The sequence below is a fragment of the Pollicipes pollicipes genome, unplaced genomic scaffold, assembly GCF_011947565.3.
Source record: "Pollicipes pollicipes isolate AB1234 unplaced genomic scaffold, Ppol_2.1 Scaffold_4219;HRSCAF=4965_pilon_pilon_pilon, whole genome shotgun sequence".
Taxonomy (NCBI): Eukaryota; Metazoa; Arthropoda; class Thecostraca; order Pollicipedomorpha; family Pollicipedidae; genus Pollicipes; species Pollicipes pollicipes.
In genome coordinates, this window is record NW_023596448.1 from 9,242,098 (window position 1) to 9,264,854 (window position 22,757).

The 22,757-nt window shown below is 58.8% G+C and overlaps 1 protein-coding gene across 1 annotated transcript in view; it reads left to right on the top strand.

Moving 5' to 3' along the window:
- The first annotated feature begins 3,342 nt into the window (after positions 1-3,342).
- Positions 3,343-22,757, top strand: part of LOC119095780 (semaphorin-1A) — a 143,728-nt gene continuing 124,313 nt past the window's right edge. Inside the window, exon 1 of the mRNA XM_037218636.1 lies at positions 3,343-4,003. Within this exon, the coding sequence (XP_037074531.1) occupies positions 3,883-4,003 (121 nt within the window). The 5' untranslated portion in view covers positions 3,343-3,882. The remainder of the gene's footprint in view (positions 4,004-22,757) is intronic.

Below are 22,757 nucleotides of genomic sequence, written 5' to 3' on the forward strand. Positions count from 1 at the left end.
TCGGAGCTGAACTCCTGCGGTCACGCCACGCGATGTCGACTGCCACTCGTCACGTCACAGGCTCGTCGCCGTCACAGACGCCGGCTAGTTGCGTACATACGTGTGCGGTCTTGTATTGGCCTGAATGGTTTCCTTAGGCCTGTAAACTGCCATTGCTCCAACGCAGTTGGTTTAAATTGGTTCTTTCAGTGTTTAAACACCACATACCTCACTCAGCTCATCACACATCTCACTCAAGTCACCACATATCTTACTCAATTCATCACATACCTCACTCACTTCATCACATATCTCACTCAATTCATCACGTGCGTCACTCAATTCTAACCTAAGACGCTGTACAAAAGCAATTCCAACGATTCCACATCCATTCAGCCTGGCTTTGTGGTATAAGGTAGGGTCCCAAACCTATCCATCTCTGGCCCGAATCGAACCAAATTTCGAATGACGTATCACAAGCCCGATGCCTGCATTCCACCAGACCGCTAGGGTTGTCCGGTCATATAGCATGTGGTTGTCCCGTGACCTGTCCATGGTTGAGGGTCACGGTCAGCCCCTGACCAGGTCACGGTCAGCCCCTGGCCGGTGTCGATTGCGCTGGGTCGTACGCGCGGTACGGCGCCACATAGCGGGGTGCGGTTTGGCGGGCACTCCCCTCTGGTACACAGAGTGTCCCATTCTACTGTGACGCGCTGTGACGCGTAGCGTCACTATTTCCGTGCAATGTTAGCTGACCATCTCAATGGAGCTAAGCCCACTGCCTGGCCGTCGAACCGCTCATATGACGTCACCATCGGAATGACGTCATCGGCGCCTCCGATCAATACCGAAGGGCGACGCCTTGAGCGTTGTCGGCCGGTCACTCGCACCCGCGCACACTCATACCCGCGCGCGCGCAGCTGGCCGGCCGCGGCGCACACGGTGGCGCTGCGCGCGCGGCGGCGCGGCGCTGTCGGCCGACGCAGCGCGCCTCGCGCCAGTACACGCCGCGGCGGCCAGCGCGGCGGAGGGTGGCGGGAGCGCGGTGGCAGGCGAGAGGGTGAGTCCACGGAGCAAGGCGGAGCGGCGCAGAGGTGCCAGCGGACCAAGAGTGGAGTCTGGGATTGGGAGTGGGGCATCCCCCACGGGTGACGCTTGGGTGGGATTTCGAAATGTGAGGAGGCCCGTCTGTTTTTAGAGTTTTGACACGAGAGGACATACTAAGGCTTTGCATTCGGCCCGCGCGTGATGACATTATGCAAGGTATCGAATGAGTATACCATAGGTATAGATAAGTTTCGTTGTACAATCCAATACGATACACATCGTTTTTGTCTCAAAATGTGGGATTTAAATTTTGCATGCAAATGGGCGTTCCGAGTCTTACGGTTCGTGCAAAACGTCACGTTCTGAGCGTAGATTACATCATTTGGTCTCCCGGATGGAGTAACTGATCGTATAATCAGTTGAAGCTAATGTGCTTGTCGGTATCTACATACCAGACAAGGACGAAAGTCCAAGAAATTATTCCGTTCGTGGTAATATTAGCAGGTCACAGTCATTCCGTAATGCCATAATCTTTAAATCTAAGCTGCCTGACGGGCGCGCCGCCGCCGCTGCAGTTGTACGTCACGGGCCTTCACAGCTGTGTGGCAAGGGAGCCGACCTGAGCGTCACCGCAGCACGTGCGGTTCGCCTGGTCGGCGTCACAGCGCGTGCTGTCGACACCGCGCCTGGCCGTCATCCAGGCCGGCCTCCGGCGCGCTCGTGTTGATCTGGCGGGCAGTGGCGCCGCCCGCCGGCCTGTTTACCATTGACGCCTCGCGCCCCGGCCCGGCCCGGCCCGGCCCGGCCCTGCCCTGCCCGGCCGGCCGGCCCTAACCTAAACAGAAGTGATGCGGGCCGCCCAGTGGAGCGTGGCTGCCAGCCCCGGCCCGCCGTACGGGCCCTCCCAGTGCCATTGTTTTTCACCCATTACCAGCCTCTAAAAACAGCCATCGCGAGTCGGCTGGGAGCGGCGGCGCCGTGACCCCGCGCCGGGCCACGCTGGGCCCACCCTGCCCCCGGATCTGCCGCTGAATGGAGGTGCTGTCTGGGCGGCGCGGCCAACCCGCCGGGCTCCGGCTCTCCGCGCGGCGTCATCCATCGTCGGACCCCCTCCGGGGTGGCTGGGGATGTGCCGGCCGTGCGGAGCCCTTCGACCCGGCCGCTCCTCCGGGCTCCCGCCCGCGCCGTGCTTAGAGCGTGCGTTGTGCGCGGAAGGTGGGGTGGGTTCGTGAAGGTCGCCGACCCTCCGGTGACAGGGACCGTTTGTGCGGCGACGGCTCGGTCGAGCCGTCTCGCCCTGCTGTCGGAATGGACTGGCTGTCCGAATGATCCTTGCCGGCGTCGGCTGTAGCGACACGAACGCCTGCGAGCAGGGCATACACAGCCAGTACGCAGCCCAGCGCCGCTTGAAGTCGAAACTTGTCTCCAGGATTGTCCAACCGGCGTCCCCAGACACTCTCACACCCGAGCTCGTATTTTAAGATCGTCGTAAATTCCTTTTGAATGAATGAATGAAAGGTCGACGCCCTACGGCGTGCCGAGACCCTCACAGCTCGTCAGACGTCACGGTGGCCTAGAGGGAGGGGGGGGGGGGGGAGATCCCATGCCTCCCCGTGTGTACTTAGCGCCGGAAGACCAGTGCCGTCCCTGCCCCTCGCCCTCCCCACGCGCTCGGAGCCAGCGGCCGGACCTCGCTGGCCCCTTTGTCCGCCCGTGCGTGCGCCCGCTCCATTGTCGGCGCTGGCATGCGCCGGCCGCGGGGCCCGCGGCAGGGGCGTGAACGCCCGACCCGGCTAATTAGTTAATGAGCGCGGACAGTGCGGTGGCCGCGGGACGCCAGGTGGCCTCGTGGCGGCGGCCCCGCCGTCGCCGCCGGCGCGGTAATGGGATTGCTGAGGAGACAGCGTCTGCGTCGCGGCGCGCGAAGCCGAGAGCGGACGCGCGACACATCCGGTGGCCGTGTGAATGGCACGCTTTCCCCGCCGCCGATCCAGACGTTCCCAGGAGAAATCGACGCGCTGAAAGGATGAGTTCGGACGAGTTAACTGGGCGGCTGGGCGGCGGCGCGGAGACCACCCTGACGCCGAGCGCCGATCGGTGACGACCTCCCGACCCGGCGCTCCGACCGCCCTCGGCGCGGCGGGGGCGCCGGCCTCGGCATTCAGTGCGTGTCGCTGGCGCCCCTGTGGATGCGGGCGTGCCGTCCCCCGCCGCGACCGCCCACCTTAAGCTAACAAACCGCCGCCGTCCGGCGCCTCGGGGCCGGCGCGTCGCTGCTTTCCCTGCCTCAGCGGGTCGTCTCCTGTTTCAGGGATGCGGTGGAGCGCGTAGCCACGACGGACGCCATGCCTACTCGCGCGGCCGACCGCTGACCGGTGACCGCTGATCGGTGACGCGTGGTCGGCGACGGGTGACCGGTGACCTGAGGTCGCCGCGGTGCCAGAGGGCCAGTCTGACACCGGCGGTACTGGTGGCGGCCGGTGACGCGACAGCCGCGAGCTGCGACGGACACGGCGCCGCGGCGTGTCAGAGAGGGTGCCCGCCCGGTGGGGACGCGACCGAGGCCGGTCGGTGAAGTGACCCTCTCCCAGTGTGGACAGAGAGACTGGTGCAGGCGGCGGCCGGAGGAGTCGCTTCCAGTCCGAAGCTCGGCCAGAGGGGCCGCCGCTGCATAAAGCGCAGTGCGGCGGGGTCTGACCGACGCCCGTCTCAGTGCGTGGCCGTCAACAGGCATCGATGCCAGTGAGATAGCTGCCCAGTCAGTGAGTGCGTGAACAGAAGGCGTCAGGTTTGGTGTGGAGACGTCGGTACCAGCCCCGGTCTGAAGACGGCGGTGCGGTGGACGTGCCGGTGACGATGGCGAAGGCCGCGCTGGTGCCCGCCGCCCTGTGGCGCTGGATGGTAGTCGTGTCGCTGTGGACTCTGGGGCAGGCGTCGTGGCAGGAGAACCTCCGGCCCCGCAGATACGTCCGACTCGGTGAGTTCAGCTGCACGTGCATGTTCTTTTGACGTGTTGCCGAGATGCGATGTACATCACCGGCACTGCGCACCAGCTGCTGGGGTACAAACGTGACGACCACAGTGGTGTTGTCGCCCATACAACTGGACACTAAGAACGTGTCAGATATTCCCCCTGCCGAATGTGTGGGAGTGTGCGTCTGTATTGGCAGGCGGGGGATGGGTCTGCAGAGGTCTGGCGCACTTCAACCAAATACAGTGGTCGCCACCAATGGATGTGCAGGTGCGCAAGTCAAAAATGTTAAGAAAATGCCAGAAATGTTGAGAAAAAAATGTCGGAAACATACGTACGCACCGATTTTTGGTAGTCGTCGCCGGTCCTACGGAGTTACCTGGACGACTCGGTGGAGCGGCCTTACCAATCTCCCCATCCTCGGCCTGGCTCAAAATTTCTGGTCACCAATGCTCTGATGCTCTCTTCCTCTCTCAATGTCCAGCTCGTTTGCTGCGGGGATTTCTGGTGGAACCTCCTTATCGTTATGATTAGGGCTTAATTTTCCGGGTCGTTACGGTTATCTCAGGTCTTTTCGGCCCATAACGAGAGACCGGCATCCCCTGGTAATCTCCTTCTCCGCCCTGCTCTATTTGGTGGCCTCATTTGCTCTCCACCTTAATCCTTCTCACCGTCTCGCCTTTCGTTCTCCCTTGTCTCTCTCCTCTCTCGCGTTTCCTTGCTACGTAGTTTCCTCTTTATCATGGGCTGATATGACAGATCTTCCTTTCTCTCTCTCTCTCTCTCTCTCTCCTCTCTCTCTCTCTCTCTCTCCTCTCTCCTCTCTCTCTCTCTCTCTCTCTCTCTCTCTCCTCTCTCTCTCTCTCTCTCTCTCTCTCTCTCTCTCTATCTCTCTCTCTCTCTCTCTCTCCTCTCTCTCCCTCTCTCTCTCTCTCCCTCTCTTTTCCTCCACACTCTGCCGTCCCACTCTCTCTTCCTTTATCTCTTCAGTCTTCTCTTGCCTATGCATGCTTCACGCAGCCCTGAATGCGTTTCCGTCTTCATGAATATTTACAGGAACATTTCTTTCTCTGCTCCTTTACACCTCGCTTCCCGTCTTGGAGACGTGGGCTGCGGTGGGCTCACTTCGTGACCTTCAACTAATCCATCCTTTTGTTTCATTCACCAGAACTTGTTCGATGTTGCTCAAAAAAACGTCCCACCTGATGTTTCACTTCACATGCTGTTCTCTTTTACTATGAAAGTTTCGTTCATTATATCCGATGCTGGAATTCCGAGACTTGTGTCTGATTCCCAAAGGTCACGGGTAATTCGTGCGAGCATGTCCGCTTGCGGACTCCTGTTTGGAAATCTTTTAGGCCCCAGCTCGATATGATCTGTCACAAGTGTCTAGCTTTAGCTTAACTAGAAACTCACATCAATGATATTCTTATGCGTTTCCACCACGTACTTCCTACAGCTGGAAATAATTCGTGTGGAATGATTTGCCAGCGGGCTTACTTTACAACGCAAGACCAATTTATGTGTCACGGAGCTTCCATTGTTGATTGTATCATCTGGATCCTTCCACAGATACACCAGCCGATTTGTCTCATACTTTTCTTTTTTTGATTACCAAATCTTTCCGCACTCGATTTCTGGACAGGTTTTGTGCTTGATCGTTTTGTAAACCCGTAATCTTCCGTGAGCCGTACATGTACCCTCGTGGATATCATAGACAGCGGCTTTGTCACTGTAGTTCAGTGTAGCTACATTACATTCATGCGCATATTGCATGTAATAATTACCACACCGTATGCTTGATATGCAACAATACTATGCGAGTATTCTGTAAACAAAGCACGTGCTTCGGTCTGCCTGCGCTGCCTTCCAGGGTTCGTAACGTTTTCGAATAATGTGGTGCTACTTGACCGTCGGGAACTTACTCCTGAGTACACGTGGCAAACCATAAGTCTCCATCCTAATCTGTGCTGCAAGGTCGCAGTGGCGGTTGTGGTGCTATGACGAATAATGTATGGAAAGGCATATGGATACTAGTTGTTACGCCTGAACAACACTGCACCTCTCTCTGTTGCGGCCAGGAATGAAATCGTACGGATCTTAACAACACGTGCAATGTTCTATGCAATTCCAAGTCTGGAAGGCAGCGGAAGTTCAAAACGCCACACTTGCGCAAGCGAGGCAGTCGACCATGGTCCGTCTGGCGTTTAAACGCGTGCATGTGACCGTTATCGCGGGAGATGGAGGAGAGTGGACATGTGACCACGTGCCAGCTGTCGCGGCGTTGACACATCTCAGAAATACACACACGTGGTCAGAGAAACATCCACGGGAAAGGCTACGTAGGTGAATAGATACATGTGATTCCTCAGATTTGTCACAGTTTTCTGCGGCGCCCGGCTGTGCGAGCGCTGTGTCAGCGACAAAGGACAGCGTGCGCGTTGTCCATTCTGTCAGCCGAATTACACTCGCCTAGACCCGACAATGACTTTCAAATACTGATCTGAATACCGTCACGACTACGTCCGGGATCCTGCGGAGCTCACATAATGTGCATCAGATGGGTCGCGTCGGCGGGCGCATTGAGTGCAATTAACATTAACAATTAACATTTTGAAATTGCTGCGCGCACCGCGGCGCACCTGCCTGACAGCTGCGGCTCGGCGTGACGAATTAATGGGCCGTTTTTGCTGGCGACCGGCAGAGAACACGATCTGACGGCCGGAGGGCCCCAGCTGGACGGACTGAGCTGAGTACGGAAGCGTGACGGCACGGGTGCATGAGCGCTCGGTCTCCACACGCGCCGCCGACCAGTGCAGGTGTCCTGGGCTGACGAGCGCTGCGCCTTATCATCCATGCAATGGCACGCAGCTCCAACGTCGCGTCACGGCAGCGAGAGAGCAGCTGGTACACTTGTCCCGCCTCAGCGGGAGGACCCGCATGCTTTACATCTGTGCCCGTTCTGTCTCCTGGTCTGTGGCTTAATGTAAGCTGTGAGTCGAGGATAATGTGTTGGCGAAGGTCGCAAGTTGATGTAGGGCCGCTTTCTCCATGACCTTGTAAGCTACTGTCCTCAGCCTCTTGGTCCGATGATAAAGAATCTTTGTCTCCCGTCGGTCTTTCCAGGCTCTTGTCGTTTCCAGTATGGTATGTTGTGCTAGTTCTACCCTGGTGATCGAAAGGCGGTGACATATACGCAGGCTATGCATAGTTGCAGACAGCGAAGGCCGAGGAGTGATTTACCTAGGGGGAAGACGGGGGGGGGGGGGGGGAGAGGAATAGGGGTATACGAGGCGATGCTCCTACTTTCCGAGATAGTTTTTTTTGTTAGCATTCACGCTATGGCGATACCTTGAAAGACTACAGAATCGTTTGGCCCTTCCACAAGGGGGGTGCAGTCACACGCCCGCGCATGAGACATGCCGTACCACACACACATGCCGTATCACACACACATGCCGTACCACACACACATGCCGTATCACACACACATGCGAACCGAAAACGAATCCCGGATCACGAGTGGCATCCCGAACATCTCGTCCTGCCTCAGTGCGCTCTGTTCAGACAGACGGCACTCGATTGGGAGCTGTGTTGAACTCAGATGTTGCGATGTTACCCCACGGTTCTAAAATTGCTGTTGGATGTTTCTGCCATGCCGCGGCCTTTGGGTGCGCTTCTGCCCAATGCAAATCCACTCTGTCCCTCCCCCACCCCGGACTACATTTCGCCCCTCCCCATCTCGTATCCCACCCTGCCCCGGCTCGGTTCTGCGTTATACCCAACGCCTGCCCGGCTCCGGATCCCATCCTGACTCGCTCCTGCCCAGCTCCGGATCCCATACTGCCCGCCCCTGCCCAGCTCTGGATTCCATCCTGTTCGTCCCTCCCCAGCTCCGGATCCCATCCTGCCCGCCCCTGCCCAGCTCTGGATCCCAGCCTGCCCGCCCCTCCCCAGCTCCGGATCCCATCCTGCTCGCCCCTCCCCAGCTCCGGATCCCTGCTCCGCGCGGTCGGTGGCGGAAACAAAAGGCACCACGCGCCGCTGCCGCTCTGATTAATCCCCGTCGCCTAACGACCGAGGCGCACTTCTTCAGGTGCCGGCGGCAGACGGGTTTTCGGCGACCCCCGACGACTGATGGTGGCGCTCCGCCTGCGCCCGACATAGAACGATAGCCCCGGCACACGGTCTCCGCTGCCGAGTCGGCGCAGAGACGCGGGCGAGGGCGCTCGGGAAGCGCCGGTCAAAGCCTGCATGCGCGCGGAGACGTTTCATGACGCGCTGTATCAGCACGGTCATGTTTGTTTGTAGGAAGGCAAGGGGGGGGGGGAGGCAAGGCAAGGGTCTGGACGCCACCCGCGCTCCCTCTGGGTCCGCCTCTGGTCGCTCCCGGGACACGTCGGCCGCAAGTGAGCCGCAGTCACCCGCGCCCGTCTAATTGACACCGCGAAATGAACCGGAAAAGTGCCGGCCCGGCCCGGAGGCTGACAGCCAATGATTGGCCGTCGGTCAGGGATCGGCCCCTCGCCGGCCAGCGCCGGCCGCCGGCGCGCCGGTGAGGGCGTAGGGCAGCCGAGGGCCGAGGTGTTCGCAGGCCGGAGGGACAGGAGAGCTGCACCTGATTAGGCAGCTCAGCCGAATGTGATCCTGATTGGGCAGCTTTTTTTACCTTTCGGTGCGCATCGCCGTCTGTTATTTTTACTCCGTGTGTTTTCGACCCCTGCGCAGCGTAGGCGTAAAAACCCGACCAAACATTGGGGCTGAGCACAGACTTTGATCCGCTCCTGTTTTACCAGGCTGAATTGTTAATGGCATCAAGTGCTGAAGTACCGCAGAGAGGGTCTGGGCGGAAGAGACTGGGCCCGACAACTGTATTCACTCTGAAGCCACTGCTGTGCGCGTGTTTCCGTTTGCTGCGAAACAGAGACAGTGAAGGTCGTTTTGATATGCTCTGTTTCGCAACTGTAGCTCGTCAACGACACACAGCGCGGAGAGACAGATGCTGCGGGTACCGGGACGTTCGCAGATCTGAACCCGAAGCTTGAAATCGTTAGAAGACGAGCAATCACCGCCACAAATGACGCCGACACCACCGATCCCGCGGTTCATGCTGCCTTGAGGCTCGGGCTGTACGATCCTCTCCCTGCTTCCGACCACCCAGCGTGCTAATTCGCTGCACCGCATGCCGTGGGGGCTTTCTTCGCTCGCGGATGCGCCGGCCGGCGCGGGAAGCGTGGCGGGGACTGCCCGCCGGCGCCGCACCGCCATCTCAGGCGCTGGACACGCTCCGCCGAACTGTCGCCGCTACAGCACCCCCTCCCCCCTCCCCACGAGTGGCTGGGCTGGCGATGCCCGGCCGTACGTGGGGCGCTGCGGGTCGGTGAGGCGGCGACGGGATGGGACCATGCAGGTGCAGCTCACGAGCTGGTGGCCCAGCCCGGGCGTGGTGAGCGTCGAAGTGCGGAAGGACCGGTCCGGGCTGATGGCGCGCTCAGCGGCCAACACACAGGGTCAGGGCCGCCGCCTCCGCGGTGTCCGGTATTCTCAGAACAAGCCCTCGCCGACGGGCGGATTCAAGCGGACTCGAAAACCGGAACATGTTGGAGATTGGACGGCGTGTTGAGAATTTGTGGGCGGGGATACGTGTGCATGGTTATCAGTTAAGATACGTCCTGTGGGATTGTTTGGCGTGCAAACATTCAAACAGTGGTCAAATTACCAGTGCCAAGAGTGAACAAAAGTCAAAGGAACGGCTTAAACATTACAAACCGTTCTGTCGAACCCAGCCAACATGGCATGTGTGGCCACAGCTATCAAGCCCACGATGATACCCCATAGCTAAACAACGTAACACAGACAGCGGCGCCACGGCCAGTCACGACGAGACACGGCCGCGGCTGGCCGTTGTCCATGCCCAAAAGGTGCCCCATGAGGTTAGCGAGCGGCCGGTGGCGCCGGATGACCTTGGCGAAGGCGAGCTGCCCCACGGGAGGCACTGACGTCACCGGCCCCGGGCGAGGCCCATTGGCTGCCGAGCGTCGGCGGCCACCTGACCCCTCCACGGCATGCGGACGTGGTCAGGAACCGGTACGGCGATGACGATCGCTTGGAGCGGGTTCGGCGAGACTTAATCTCTGGAAGCTGGCCGGAATAACAAGCAGCCACCCGTTCCTCGCGCTCTTACCCGGTCCGTTTTCTATATTCAGACGCGGCCGATCCGCGTACCAGCAGAGGCAGGCCCTGCGCCCCTGCCTCCTCCTCTGGTGCCGTCACCCTCAGCAGTCGGCGGCTGCTCGCTCTGTCGGCGTCCCCGGCAGCTGGCAGCCCGGCTGTGGGTGCCTGAGTGATGACCTGCCGCTGGTCGTGCAGCTCTGCAGGCGCCACCTCCCCTCCCTTCCCCGCCCCTCCCCCTGCCCCGTCGCCGCCACCGTCTGTCCTCCCGCGCCGCCGCCGCCGCCGCCGCCGCCACCGCCGCCGCCGCCGACAATTTGCACGGCGGAAACTGGCGCAACGCCGCGGGCAGATAAATTGGCTACCCTTTTTGTGCTCCCCCTCCCCATCTCCCTCCTATCTCCGGCCCCCCTCCCTGCTGGCGGGCAGGTGGGATGATGGCATGCCACGGGGACTTCCCGCTGCTGCTACGTGAGGAGTGCCCCTATTGGCAGGCAGCAATAGGACAGTCTGCTCGCCTGAAATGGGGTGATGCTGCTCGTTTGACATGGGGTGACGCTGCTCGTTCGACATGGGGTGACGCTACTAGTTTGACATGGAGTGACGCACTGGCTGGCGGACCGGCGAGCTGACAGCGACGAGTCCCTCCTCGGTGAGGCCCTCCTCGGCTCGACATGGAGGGACGTGCTGTCCTGCAGGCAGATACTCTTCAGTGGGCAGGATGAGAAGCGCCCTTTGTTCTGCATGGGATGTCCTGCCGGCTGGTGGGAGGGTGGGCGCACCTGGGCAGAGGGTGGAGCTGTGGGGGGGGGGGGGGGGGCGGCGCTTACCACTGACGAGAACAGGAAGAGCGTGGTTCAGGCGCTTGCGCAGTTGTGAGTGACATCTGCGTGGTGGGATGTGCCTAGATGCACGCCACTCTGCCTTAAATGTCGGTACTTCTTGACCTGGCCGGTATTACATTGAAAACGTTTGCTTCACAGCTTCACAGCCTTCGGACGCGACACGTGCCCCCAAATTTGTTTACCTCCGCTCATGTAGCGCACCAGCCCCTGGGGACGGAGAAGCGGGACGAAGGCAGGAGAAAAGTTAAGCCATTCGGTGCAGACGTGCGTTTCCAAAACATTATCATTTCTCCCGGCTTTCGACCAATTTTATTGCCGGCGAGGGCTGTGATCGGATTTGTGGACGCCGGCCCCAGCCTATGTTGTCACGTTTATTGATGGGGGTGTTATTCTACGTTCAGCCCGAGAAGCGACAGTGCCGTAAGCCTTTCGTAAGCTGAGTGCGGAATTGCGCTCCAGGCCGCAGCTTGAGCAGCATCCGTCCGGCCTTCTGGTCACGATAACAACAACAGAGGCGCGGCCGAGGCTGGCCAGGCCCGTTCGGAGGTCCGGCAGAGGCGCGCTCGGAGGTCCGGCGGAGGTCCGGCGGAGGTCCGGCGCAGGCCCGGAAGAGGCCCGGAGGAGGCTCTGCGCGACAGTATCACACGGGACGCGCTTTATGTGAATAATATGGTAATAACGCCGAGAGAAAGTAGCAGGACGAGCTATGGTAATGAAGGCGGCGAAAATCGGCCGTCCGCCCAAGTTTTCGTCGGCGGGGAGTGATGTGCCGGTGCAGAAGCGCGCAGTTGTATTATGTGCCGTAGCAGCAGCGCACAGCTGTGTTATGTGCCGGTGCAGCAGCGCACAGTTGGTCAACCTCTAGCATTCCATGCCCGGAGCAGCATCGACATGCTCTCGTCCTCTCAATTGCATTGGAGGATCTACTTCTTGGTTATTCTTAGACGGAGCTTCTTGCGAAGAAGCCCTCCCTTACAGCTGAAATTACTGATGTGGATCATTTCCGCTGGCAACAACTCAGTGAAATGGTGCGTGCGCTTGACGAGGACGAAGTGCACAGTGTGTAGCCAGGATCAACAATATTACAGACAAACTGCCCGGCAGTGCCGTGGTAGGCTTGCGCCCATCGTGCGGTCTCCGTGCGATCCCTTTACAGAGCGTAATCGATGAAGTCGGTGAGGATGGTGCCCGACTACTTTCATGCCCGCTGCGTGTTCCACCAGTCCGTCGCGCGGCTGCCGTGAAGGCTGCTGCAACTAACCTGCACAGTTGAAGCACGACTAACCTGCACCTAACCTGCACAGGCTGATCCACCAACGCCTGGCCCCGGCGCAGCGTCCACGGCAGACGCCCGACAGCCGCGTGGTGCCCTGCATGGCTCCGACCTCGCCCGGGGCGTTGTTGGGGGGGGGCGCAGACGTCGACAATACCGCTGCTGCGGCAGGCGTGCGCCCCAGCGGTCCGCTCCCGTTGCAACCCTTCCCATTGTTGCCGGCGCCTGCCGCGTGCAGCCTTGCAGGGCGCTGGGCTTCCGTTGCAGAGCCGCCGGCCGGGCCGTGTCCGGCACCCATGTGAACGGTGTCGGGGGCGCCCGGACCATCGGATGACGCCTCAGGGCGTGCGGTGGTGGCGAGACTTGTCGCTGCAGGCGATACTTCAATGTCTCTGTGAGACCGCCCCCGTATTGCTGTCCCGGTTAAGGAAAAAGTCAAGGTCGCCAAGCGTGGTCGGCGTGCCTGGGAGACTTCGGAATCAGATCGTTTCGGTTCCCTCGTGTCTTTTGCACTCGCCTCATTAGCTACACCGCTAGTCACCATGCAGAAGAGCTTGTGGGAGACAGCTCATGCCACCTGGGTAGGATGGGGAAACAGCCACCGCAAGCGCTGGATCATTTGTCCAAGCCAAGCTCCAGGCCAAGCGATGGCCGGTGTGGCTGACCTGATGATAATACGTTTGGCGGTAACAACAATGGGTTGCTCGTTTTTGATGGAGATACTGTGGGAGCCACCTCATAGTGGTTGGCGAGTAAAGGGTTCGTTAAGGTTGTGCTCACTCGTTCCAGAATGCACCCACCGGTCCAGCCTCCTGTTTTAGTACGGGAGTCCTTTTTTGCAGACTATCTTAGCGTCCCGCGGCCATGCTGGGACAAAACATCGCCAACCAAACGCCCACCACCATTTCACGACCGAGCCGGGACAAAACATCGCCGGCCTAATGCTCACCACTACCTCGAGAGCGGTCGGGGGCAAAACATCGCCAGCCTGATGCCCACCACTACCTCGGAGGGGTTGCTAAATGGCGTCATGTCGACGGGTCGCCTGAATGTCTTCAGACCGATGGCGTCGCCATTCCACCCGATCTGCGGCCAAGCGGCGGCGCCACGCCGCCCCTCCCGGCTCGTCAGGGTTCGCGTGGGGTCAGGGTCATCCGTCTCACGTCCGCGCGGCGGCGGCCAGCGCTCTGACGTCACAGGTTCGGCGTCGCCCGTGCCGTTCGCCGCTAATTCCCGCCGGTGTGCGCGGTTGGCGGGGTGTTTGGCGGGGAGATTTTGTCTGGTCGGGTCCTTGAGTGGTGTGTTGATGCTGTGAGCCGGTTCTGTGCGCTGCGTTGTGTAGTGTGGCCGTTCTGTGCGCTGCCTGGTGTAGGTCGGGCCGTTTTAGCTGCGCTATCTGCGGTTCTATCATTAGGCTCTCCTCCAAGGATGTCGTCGTTTATTTGTTGGAAATCCATTCACACCCGCCAGCGTAATCAGGATAAATCATCACTGCCCAGACAAACATATGCAGCTGGAAATAAAACGGAATGAGATGGTTTCACTCAGGTAGAGATAAACGACTGCTCCACATGGTTTCTATGGGTGAGCGTGTCTTCTATACTTAGCTCGTCAGACCACACTGCGTGAACCGGACTGAGTGTCAAAGCGCTTCGCTCACGGCCAGCGCAGAGGGTCGAAACGTTTATTTGATTGATGCTCTAATTTAGATCTCAATCGTTTTGAGAAGGCATTGTGATCGGTCAGCTGCCGCTGTCTGGGGTCTTGAGAATATAGCCCACCACGTAGGTCTAGATCGAATGAAAGGATGTAAAGGCAGGAAGGCGGAACAATGTTGGCGCTGCGTCTGCTCGATTACGGTCATGATGATGATTGGATGCGATTTTATAGAGTCATTACGTGGCTACGGTACGATGAGCATCGACAGCGTACGGTGCTGGGAAAGGCGTGCATACAGTGAACCAAGCTGCACACAACTTCACGCGAAAATGTACATGTAACTACTATCAACATGAACGCTCGAAGTACCACCGTAAATTGTGGTGCTGGTTGGCGGTGGTTTGCGGACAGCATCGGGCTGGGTCGCTGGCGCCGTTTTCTATGTCCGGCCCCAATCAGCCACCCCGGAAGCCAACCCCAGTGTTTCTACCGCCGATCAGGCACCAATTCTGTCGGAACCTTCCCGCGCCGCCAGCGCTCGCCACGATCGACCAATGGGCGCACGCAGCCGTCGCCGACGAAGCGTGGCGAGCTTATTCGGCGAGTGCTGACAGCAGCGGCGGCGATCGAACACAGCGGCGATCCCGTCACGTCCAGCCCGCGTGATCGGACCTGAGATGAGCGCCGCGTCTCAGCCGCGGGATCCGCCGCTGGCTGCGCGGTCTGCCTGTTCAGTGTCTCGGGCGCCGCTGCTGTCGCCGTGGGGAAAAACGTGCCTCCCTTGCGGCGTTACTGTAAGAAACGGCCGCATTAAAACGGGCCCGGTGCACCGGATCGCCAGAGCGAATATTCCAAATGAGATTAGCTGAGCAGCCAGTTTTCCTCGCAGCGATTCATCCCCCATTTTTTGGGGAGCGTTCCCGCCGCTTCTCTGTCGTCTGCCAGCTGGCGGTGGCGCGCGCTCCTGCAGGCGGCAGGCGGACATCCGTGTCTCTGGCAATCAGCGCCTGCGCATCTGCCCGCCGAGGGGTGGGGGGGGGGGGGGGGGGGGGCGTCGGCATTCGTTCCGGGACGCGTCGCCGCCACGCCGCGTCGCAACAGTATTTGGCCGGGCCGACGGCGCAGCATACTGATTAGCCGCCGGGCGGACAGCGGCAGACGGAACCAGAACTGCGGCTGGGGTGGCGGCTAGAGCAGGGGCTGGAGCTGGGGCTGGGGCTGAGGCTGGGGCTGGGGCTAGGGCTGGGACTGGACTGGAGCTGGGGCTGGGCTGTTTTTTTTTGGGGGGGGGCGGGTCTGATAGCGGATGATCTAGGCCGGAGTGTACACAGGGCGGGTCTGATAACGGATGGTCCAGGCCGGAGTGTCCACAGGGCGGGTCTGATAGCGGATGGTCCAGGCCGGAGTGTCCACAGGGCGGGTCTGATAGCGGATGGTCCAGGCCGGAGTGTCCACACGCAGTGGCATGGATCTGGCTAGAAGGGAGCGAGTCGACGAGCCTCAAAGGAGACCGCGGCTGGCACTCGATCTTGTCCCGCCGAATCACTGTCCTCAGGTTTCGGGCCGTTGCTCTCGGCCCGTCTGAAGACATGCCTGGGAACAAGTCCGCGACCAGGTGAGCACGGGCGCGTGCTGCAGCGCGAGAAACAAGCTCAGGACAGCAAGAGCGAAGGTGGATGGTTACACGTTCTCCCACCGGGCCAACAGAGGAGAGCGGAGGGAGGGGACTCAGCGTGCGTCGCCGTCCTGTGTTAGCTACACGTACGGGACGCACAGTTTTCTTTTTCCCAGAGGTGAAGCGTCGGTGTGTTTTCGTTGTGATCGCTTGCCGTCATTTGCCTCTGTACCATCTCAGTGTCGCCTCCACGAACTAAGTGGCGCCTCGACTTCGGCGGCCGCAATGTGCTGATGACGTTGTTCCTGCGCCCCTTCGTTAGCGAGGACCAGCGTACTGATGCAGAAGCTGTTCCGGGTTTGCTGAAGGACATCGATTTTATGTAGAATCATAATCATCCGTATAAATGGTATTTAACACCAGTGTTAAACACGATAGTGTTGGTATAGGGTGCCTAATTCGCACGCGACCAACGCGCACGCCGAGAACGTGTCTGCCGAAATGCGTCGCACATGTTTTCTCACTCGAAGCCACCCGATGGGACTTCAGTATTAGCGTCGCGCGCGCTTTTCCACTCGAAACCTCTTGGCGGGACTTCTGCACTTGGGTCAATGATGCGGGCAACAGCTCTGGCAGCTTTTGGTTTGCATTCGGCTCGGTTTCATCGATAACGGGAGAGGACTTACAAACTGGTGATTAATGAGGACTGGTGAGGACTGGTGTTTGAGCCGTCATGAGACTCTTGGCACGATGAGGACGCAAACTGCCCGTCATAGTCCAGGTGGTAAAGTCACACCACTGTACCCAAATAGCCAGCTAATAATATGACAAAACAAATTGAAAAGAATCTCGCGACTTGTGGTGACACGGCAAAGTTCACCATCGTTTAAGCCCACCGACCTGAAAATGAGAACGGGTCACAAAATGACCGATGCGGCCTACTTTGGTCTCCTTGAGGGCAGCAGATCAGCCCACGCATCCAACGGTGATAATCATCTCATCCAGTGGTGCTGATCACCTCCATCCACCCCCGTGTCACGCCATCTTCATCTCGGGCTGTGACGCCATCTTCCAGCGTCGGCTGCCGCGGCGGCGATCATCTCTCCACATCTGCGCCTCGGCGCTGGCGGCTCCGGCCAGCCGGGGCCATTGATTGGCTGGGACGGGGCACATTGATCCGCCGGCCCGGCCCGGCCGACCCGAATATCCGCTACGCCGCCACGCTGGACGTCATCGCCAGGCTGCCGGCTACCGGCTCCCGGCTGCCGGCTCCCGGCTACCGGCTCCCGCTCCCGTCCCCATCCGCGCCGGCTGTCCATGGTGTCTCCGTCGCGCGGCTCCCGTCCCCGTGCTCACTGGCTTCCCATCTCCGACCGCGGGCAACACTGGCTCCTGCTCGTGCCGGATCCCGTCCACACGGAGTCGTACTTTACCACGCGCGCGGCAGGGCCGACCATGGGCAACACTGGCCGTGCCCGTACCGGATCCCGTCCACACGGAGTCGTACTTTACCGCGCGCGCGGCAGCGTCTGTTAACGGAAACGCCGGCGGCGTTCCACACATCGAAGCAGGCCGGCACGCACAAACACGAATCAACGAGAACGGATAAACGAGAACGGACGTCGGCTGACACAAGCTGACACAGACCGACACAGAAAGCCTCAACGGACACTGGCTGATTTAGGGTGGCTCGGATGAAACGGGCTGATTCAGGCTTACGCAGGCGGCCACAGGCTGAAATATGCTGCTGGAAGACATTCGCTGTTGGTCGACACATGCTGCCAACAGGTCGAAGTTCTCAGGTGTACGTTGTCACGGACCGTCCCTACCGGGTGGCTGGGACTGACACGGGTCCTTTGGATGCAGGTGTACGTTACCGGGTAGCTGGGGCCAACATGGGTCCTCTGCACGCAGACACAGGCTCAGACCTGGCAGTGTTATGCGTTATCCGTCCACGGGTTCAGACGTCTCAGTGTCGGCCTTACTTCAGACCGATCGTGTTGACCCCGTTCGCACCTCAGGTTGCTAGGATGGCTGGCAGCTCCAGACCCACCGCACCGCAACAACAAGAATACAAATATTTACACCGACTAGTGTTGTTAGTTGCTGTCTTTAGAACCAAAAAACTTCGTAAGAGTAGTGTAACTGATTCTGAGAATCAGTGGTTCTCAGAATGAGTTGCATTTGTCTTAGCGCATCTTTTGATTCACGGGTTCAGACGTCTCGGTGTCGGCCTTACTTAAGACCGATCGTGTTGGCCCCGTTCGCACCGCAGGTTGCTGGGGTGGCTGGCAGCTCCAGACCCACCGCACCGCAACAACAAGAATACAAATATTTACACTGACCAGTGTCAATGGTTCCTGTCTTTAGAGCCAACAAATTTCGTAAGAGTAATGTTAGTGATTCTGAGAATCAGTGGTTTTCAGAATGAGCTGTTTTTGTCTTAGCGCATCTTTCGATTCGTGGGATGGTTTTCACGGACACTTGCCAGTGTTTTTTTTCGCAGCGAACGCCGCGCCAGGTCCTTATGTACCGGCGTAGCGAGTCGTTGGATCTGCCGGCGTCAAACGGCGGCGGGCTGCCGTCGCCGCCGGCCGCTCCGAACTTCTGTCTTGGGCTGCCCGGCGGAGCGGAGCCAAGAGCGGGACATCCTATCGATTCATCGGAATGCTGATCCGGTGGAGCCAATCCAGCTCGCCAGTCAGCCGCTCGACGAGCATCGTTTTTGACATGTGTCGCGCCTCCAAGCCTGAGCAAATGAGAGAAGTTCGGCGGACCGGGGCGATCGCTTGAATGGGTCGCCCACGGGTGAAGTGGAAATTTGTCCCGACACGCGGCGTCGCCAGTGGCGCCAGCCGACCCGTGGCAGCGCAATCGATCAGCATTGTCCGCGGCACACACTCGCACATGTGCGGGCTGTCTGTCGCTGCCAGGCCCGCCGCCACACAAGCGCTCCGATTGGCTGACAGGAGGCGACAGCCCGAGCACGCGACACACGGCCGGCCGCGGCGCGGCTCGGTAATCACAGGCTCCGGCGCGGACACGTCAGAGAGCGCCGACCGGGACAACGCTCGGCCCGACGCTCGTTTGGGGTTTGTGGCCTCTGTTGACGTTAATTAAGAGCGGCCCTCCGGTGCCCTTTGTGTCGTATCTCGCGTCGCGGCTGAGGCTGACAACGAGCGTCATCCGCGGACGATGGAGAGGCCGACAAAACAGCCGCCGAGACGGCCGAGGACGAGACGGCTGCCGTAGACTGCGGCATGTTCGGGCTCAGGCCTCCAATCGCTCTCCTATCGTCCGTCGATCGACGAGAAAAACCCGACTGGCGCTCGTCTATCACTCCCTCTGTTCCCATCGACAGCCTGCTTTCCCGGAGCGCAGCTGGTGCTCTCTGTGTCGCCATAAACGGCGCAGGTTGGCGGCAGCGATGGTGGCGTGAAGCTGGAAAACAGGCGTCGGTGACACGCACGACTGACATCGCCGTGTGCCACTGGGCAGCTCCATGAGGCATCGGACTGTTTATTTCAAACCTCTGCGAATGCGTTCTTTTCAAATGCAACACTGTTCGCTCGGGGCTGAGCACTGTACAGCTGAGAACGATCCGAAGCATTCCAGCAGCTCGCTGGGAGGGACCAGATACCAACACAGGACCAAATCTGGTTTCCGATATTGGCGGAAGTGATACAACCGGATGTTCCCCACCCCATTTAGGGCCGAATACGTGGTGGGTTCGCCACCCCAACTTGTAACAATCCATTGGCACCCGCCGGCTGCCGGTAGCGGTCATCAATCGGCTTCCTCGACTGCCAGCCAGTTTTCTTCATTGATCCTTGTTCCGGCCAATGAAAGTCAGACATCGGTGGACCTCGCACAAGTGAGGTTTGGAGCCTTCCAGGAGGAGGTGAACGAATTCGAAAACGGTGACTGGGACGCTTCACAGCTTCGGTACCCGCAAGCCTGTTGTGCTGACGTTTCTGTCGCCACCGACCACGTAGTTCAAAAGGCTGGTGCGTGCGGCGCAGGATGTCCCTAACCACCGGCCAATGTCGGTCTTATTTCAAATAAGGTCGGCTGCTTCGCTAGGCCACGTTTCAGACCGCTGGTGTAACTATTCAGTCGGGCCATGTTGTAAGCCACCCGCGTAACCGAACAACTGCCTCGGGCGATCAGATGCCGTAACTGCACGGCTGACTCGCAGTTCAGCATGGTGGGCCGTAACTGCACGGCTAGCACGCAGTTCAGCATGGTGGGCCGTAACGGCACGGCTGACTCGCAGTTCAGCAAAGTGAGCCGTAACTGCACGGCTAACACGCAGTTCAGCATGTTGGGCCGTAACTGCACCGCTTACTCGCAGCTCAGCTTGGTAGGCCGTAATTGCACCGCTTACTCGCAGTTCAGCTTGGTGGGCCGTAACTGCACGGCTGACTTGCAGTTCAACATGGTGGGCCGTATCTGCACGGCTGACTTGCAGTTCAGCATGGTGGACCGTAACTGCACGGCTGACTCGCAGTTCAGCATGTTGAGCCGTAACTGCACGGCTGACTCGCAGTTCAGCGTGGTGAGCCAGGCATCATCCCGTCTGGACACGCAGTCAGCTGGAGAAGGGCAGCTGGAGATCATGTCTGGGAATCAGCGCGTAGTTTGTCAGAGATCGTGAACAATCGTGCGCCATCATGTCGTTAATCCATGCGTTCACGTCGGCTCGCGGGATTTCGCGGCACGCATGGTCGGCGCTAAGACGGCTGGAAGACGTATGGCGTGCCGTCTGGCAGACCACTCACGGTAACCACCTGCGATCGGTCATACCGCGGCCCTGCGAGCACCATCCTGCCTCCAAAACGAGAGCGCTGACCACACATTGTCTACCATCGCGGGTGTGTGGGAGGGGGTGGGGGTGGGGGGGGGGGGACAGTATGATGATAGCCATTGTATACCATCGCGGGTGTGTGTAAGGAAGCGGCAGGGGGGGGGGGGGGGAGCACGGCGATAGCCAATGTTTCAGAGTGCTGATGGATCGCCTCCATCACGACCAAGCTTACGTCCCAAGATTCATTTGCGATACGGCTCACGGCGGCAACTGGAATGTTGGTTGGTGTATGCTAATCTTCATTTACATCTGACCTGGCGGCTTGCACTGCACGCAACAACATTTGTGAAGTTTGATATCATTGTAGGCCTCATCATGTGATGACCAAATTAGCGTAACGACATCGCAAATACTGCCCGTGTTTGTTCGTTTACCCAGACAAATAGTCGTTTGGCAGATAAGATGGAGCACACAAGCCAAATGCCAAATTGTCATGTCAATGTCATGTTTGTTCGTTCGGTGCAATGAATGGAATGAGCGGACACATATTTACATATTTGAGTATTCTAGTCTCGTAAGTAATATGATGCGTATTCAGTTTGTATTCAGAGGAATCAATACCGTGTGTGCATGATCTACCTGCTCAGCTTTCATGTATTACTGCCAAACCATGAAAACTGACGCGTGCCGAAACTGATAAAGTTCAAACGCGATTCATGCCTACGACTGCCTTCAAGACCGAAACACTTAAAGAAATTAGGCCGTTCCCGAAAAGTATGAGAACGTCCGAATTTCTCATGAGGGAAGTGGGAAACGTTAGAGAGCGGAAGAAATACCGATATGGCAAAGCTGCTGATAACTCAAGCTTGTGTAATGCAATACAACTATAGCACCCGCCGACGCCGAAAATCCCCGGGATTCCAAAGGGAAAAGTCAATTTGTTCTAATAGGACATGATTCTGAACAAGTCACTGAAAGCTCCAAAGCTGTTTTCACTATTGTTTCTTGCAATGAACACGGGTCTACGCTATTCCTCCCTCAGTCGGAACCGTAATAGAGCCAGGAATTAGCCAAATAAAGATCTCTTGAACTAGCCCCGTGAATGGAAGCCGAAATCGTGTCACTCAGATCGCCGGTGGGAATCGGCTCAAATATAGCTGAAAGTAACAGGATATCTCAAAAGTCTGACAATTTCCCACGCGCACCAATTAACGCAAATAAGATACGGCCGTCTTGCTCTCAAAACCGATGTCATTTAAACGCTTTCATAAAGCCCATGGAGTGGGTGATCTCTTAAACTGCAGTTACCTAGATCGTCCGCGCGGGAGCCGACTCTTAAACGGGTTCGGGTCTCCGCCTGTCGGAATCGGAGTCGTTTCACTGTTTGTGTTTGCTGTTCGGGGTTTGAACAAAGAACAGCCTCATGTGCCGTGAACCGCAGCCAGAATTCAGTCCGCTGAGGGAGAGCTTCAAGCACAAGACTGACCGAAAATTGCACGCAGTGTTCATAAGCTTCCTTTGCTTGATCAGGCTTAAGGGCATCTGCACATCACCTATTGTCTGTCTCACTTCTAGCTCAGACCCCATCGCCGCGTTCTGCAGACAAGTGGACGTAAGTCTCGCCTGTGCATCTCGTGCCATTACATCAATCCAGAGCCCCTCGCAGGGGGGGGGGGGAGCAGAAAGCCAGACAGCTGAGGGGCACGGCGACCCTTCACCGAGCGACATGATCCCCGCAGCGCCGCGTCGGAGGGAGATAGGAGCAGAGGGAGGGAGAGGGAGGGAGAGAGAAGGAGAGCGAGAGCGAGACACACGCAGAAGGGGGAGGGGCAGATGTGTCGGCCGCGTGCGTGCGATGACGGACGAGCGCGGCGGAGGCGGCCGTCGCCGGCCGATGATTTATGGATGACCCGGAGTGACACGGTGCCGCCGGCCGGGCTGCCGCCGGAAGCGGGCGGCGATCCGTCAGAACCGACACCGCTGGCAGGGGCGGACCCCGCCAACCGGCACACAGATGCAGCTGAACCTGCTGGTGCAGAGGTACCCGCTGAGCTCTGTGGTACAGAGGTGTAGCTGAGCTCTGTAGTACAGAGGTACAGCTAAGCCCTGTGGTAAAGAGGTACAGCTGTAACTCTGTGGTGGAGAGATACAGCTGAACTCTGTGGTACAGGGGTACAACTGAGCTCTGTGGTACATTAGGTACAACTGATCTCTGGTACAGAGGTACAGCTGAACTCTATTGTAAAGAGGTAGAGCGGATCGAGGGTTGGGAGTGACGGGGTCCGACGGATCGCTGACTCAGGCGTTCACGCCGCGTCACTCAGGGGTTTCTTTGTTTCCGCGGTGCCTTGTTGAAATCCCTCAGAGCGATTTTTAAAGTGTTTTGGGAT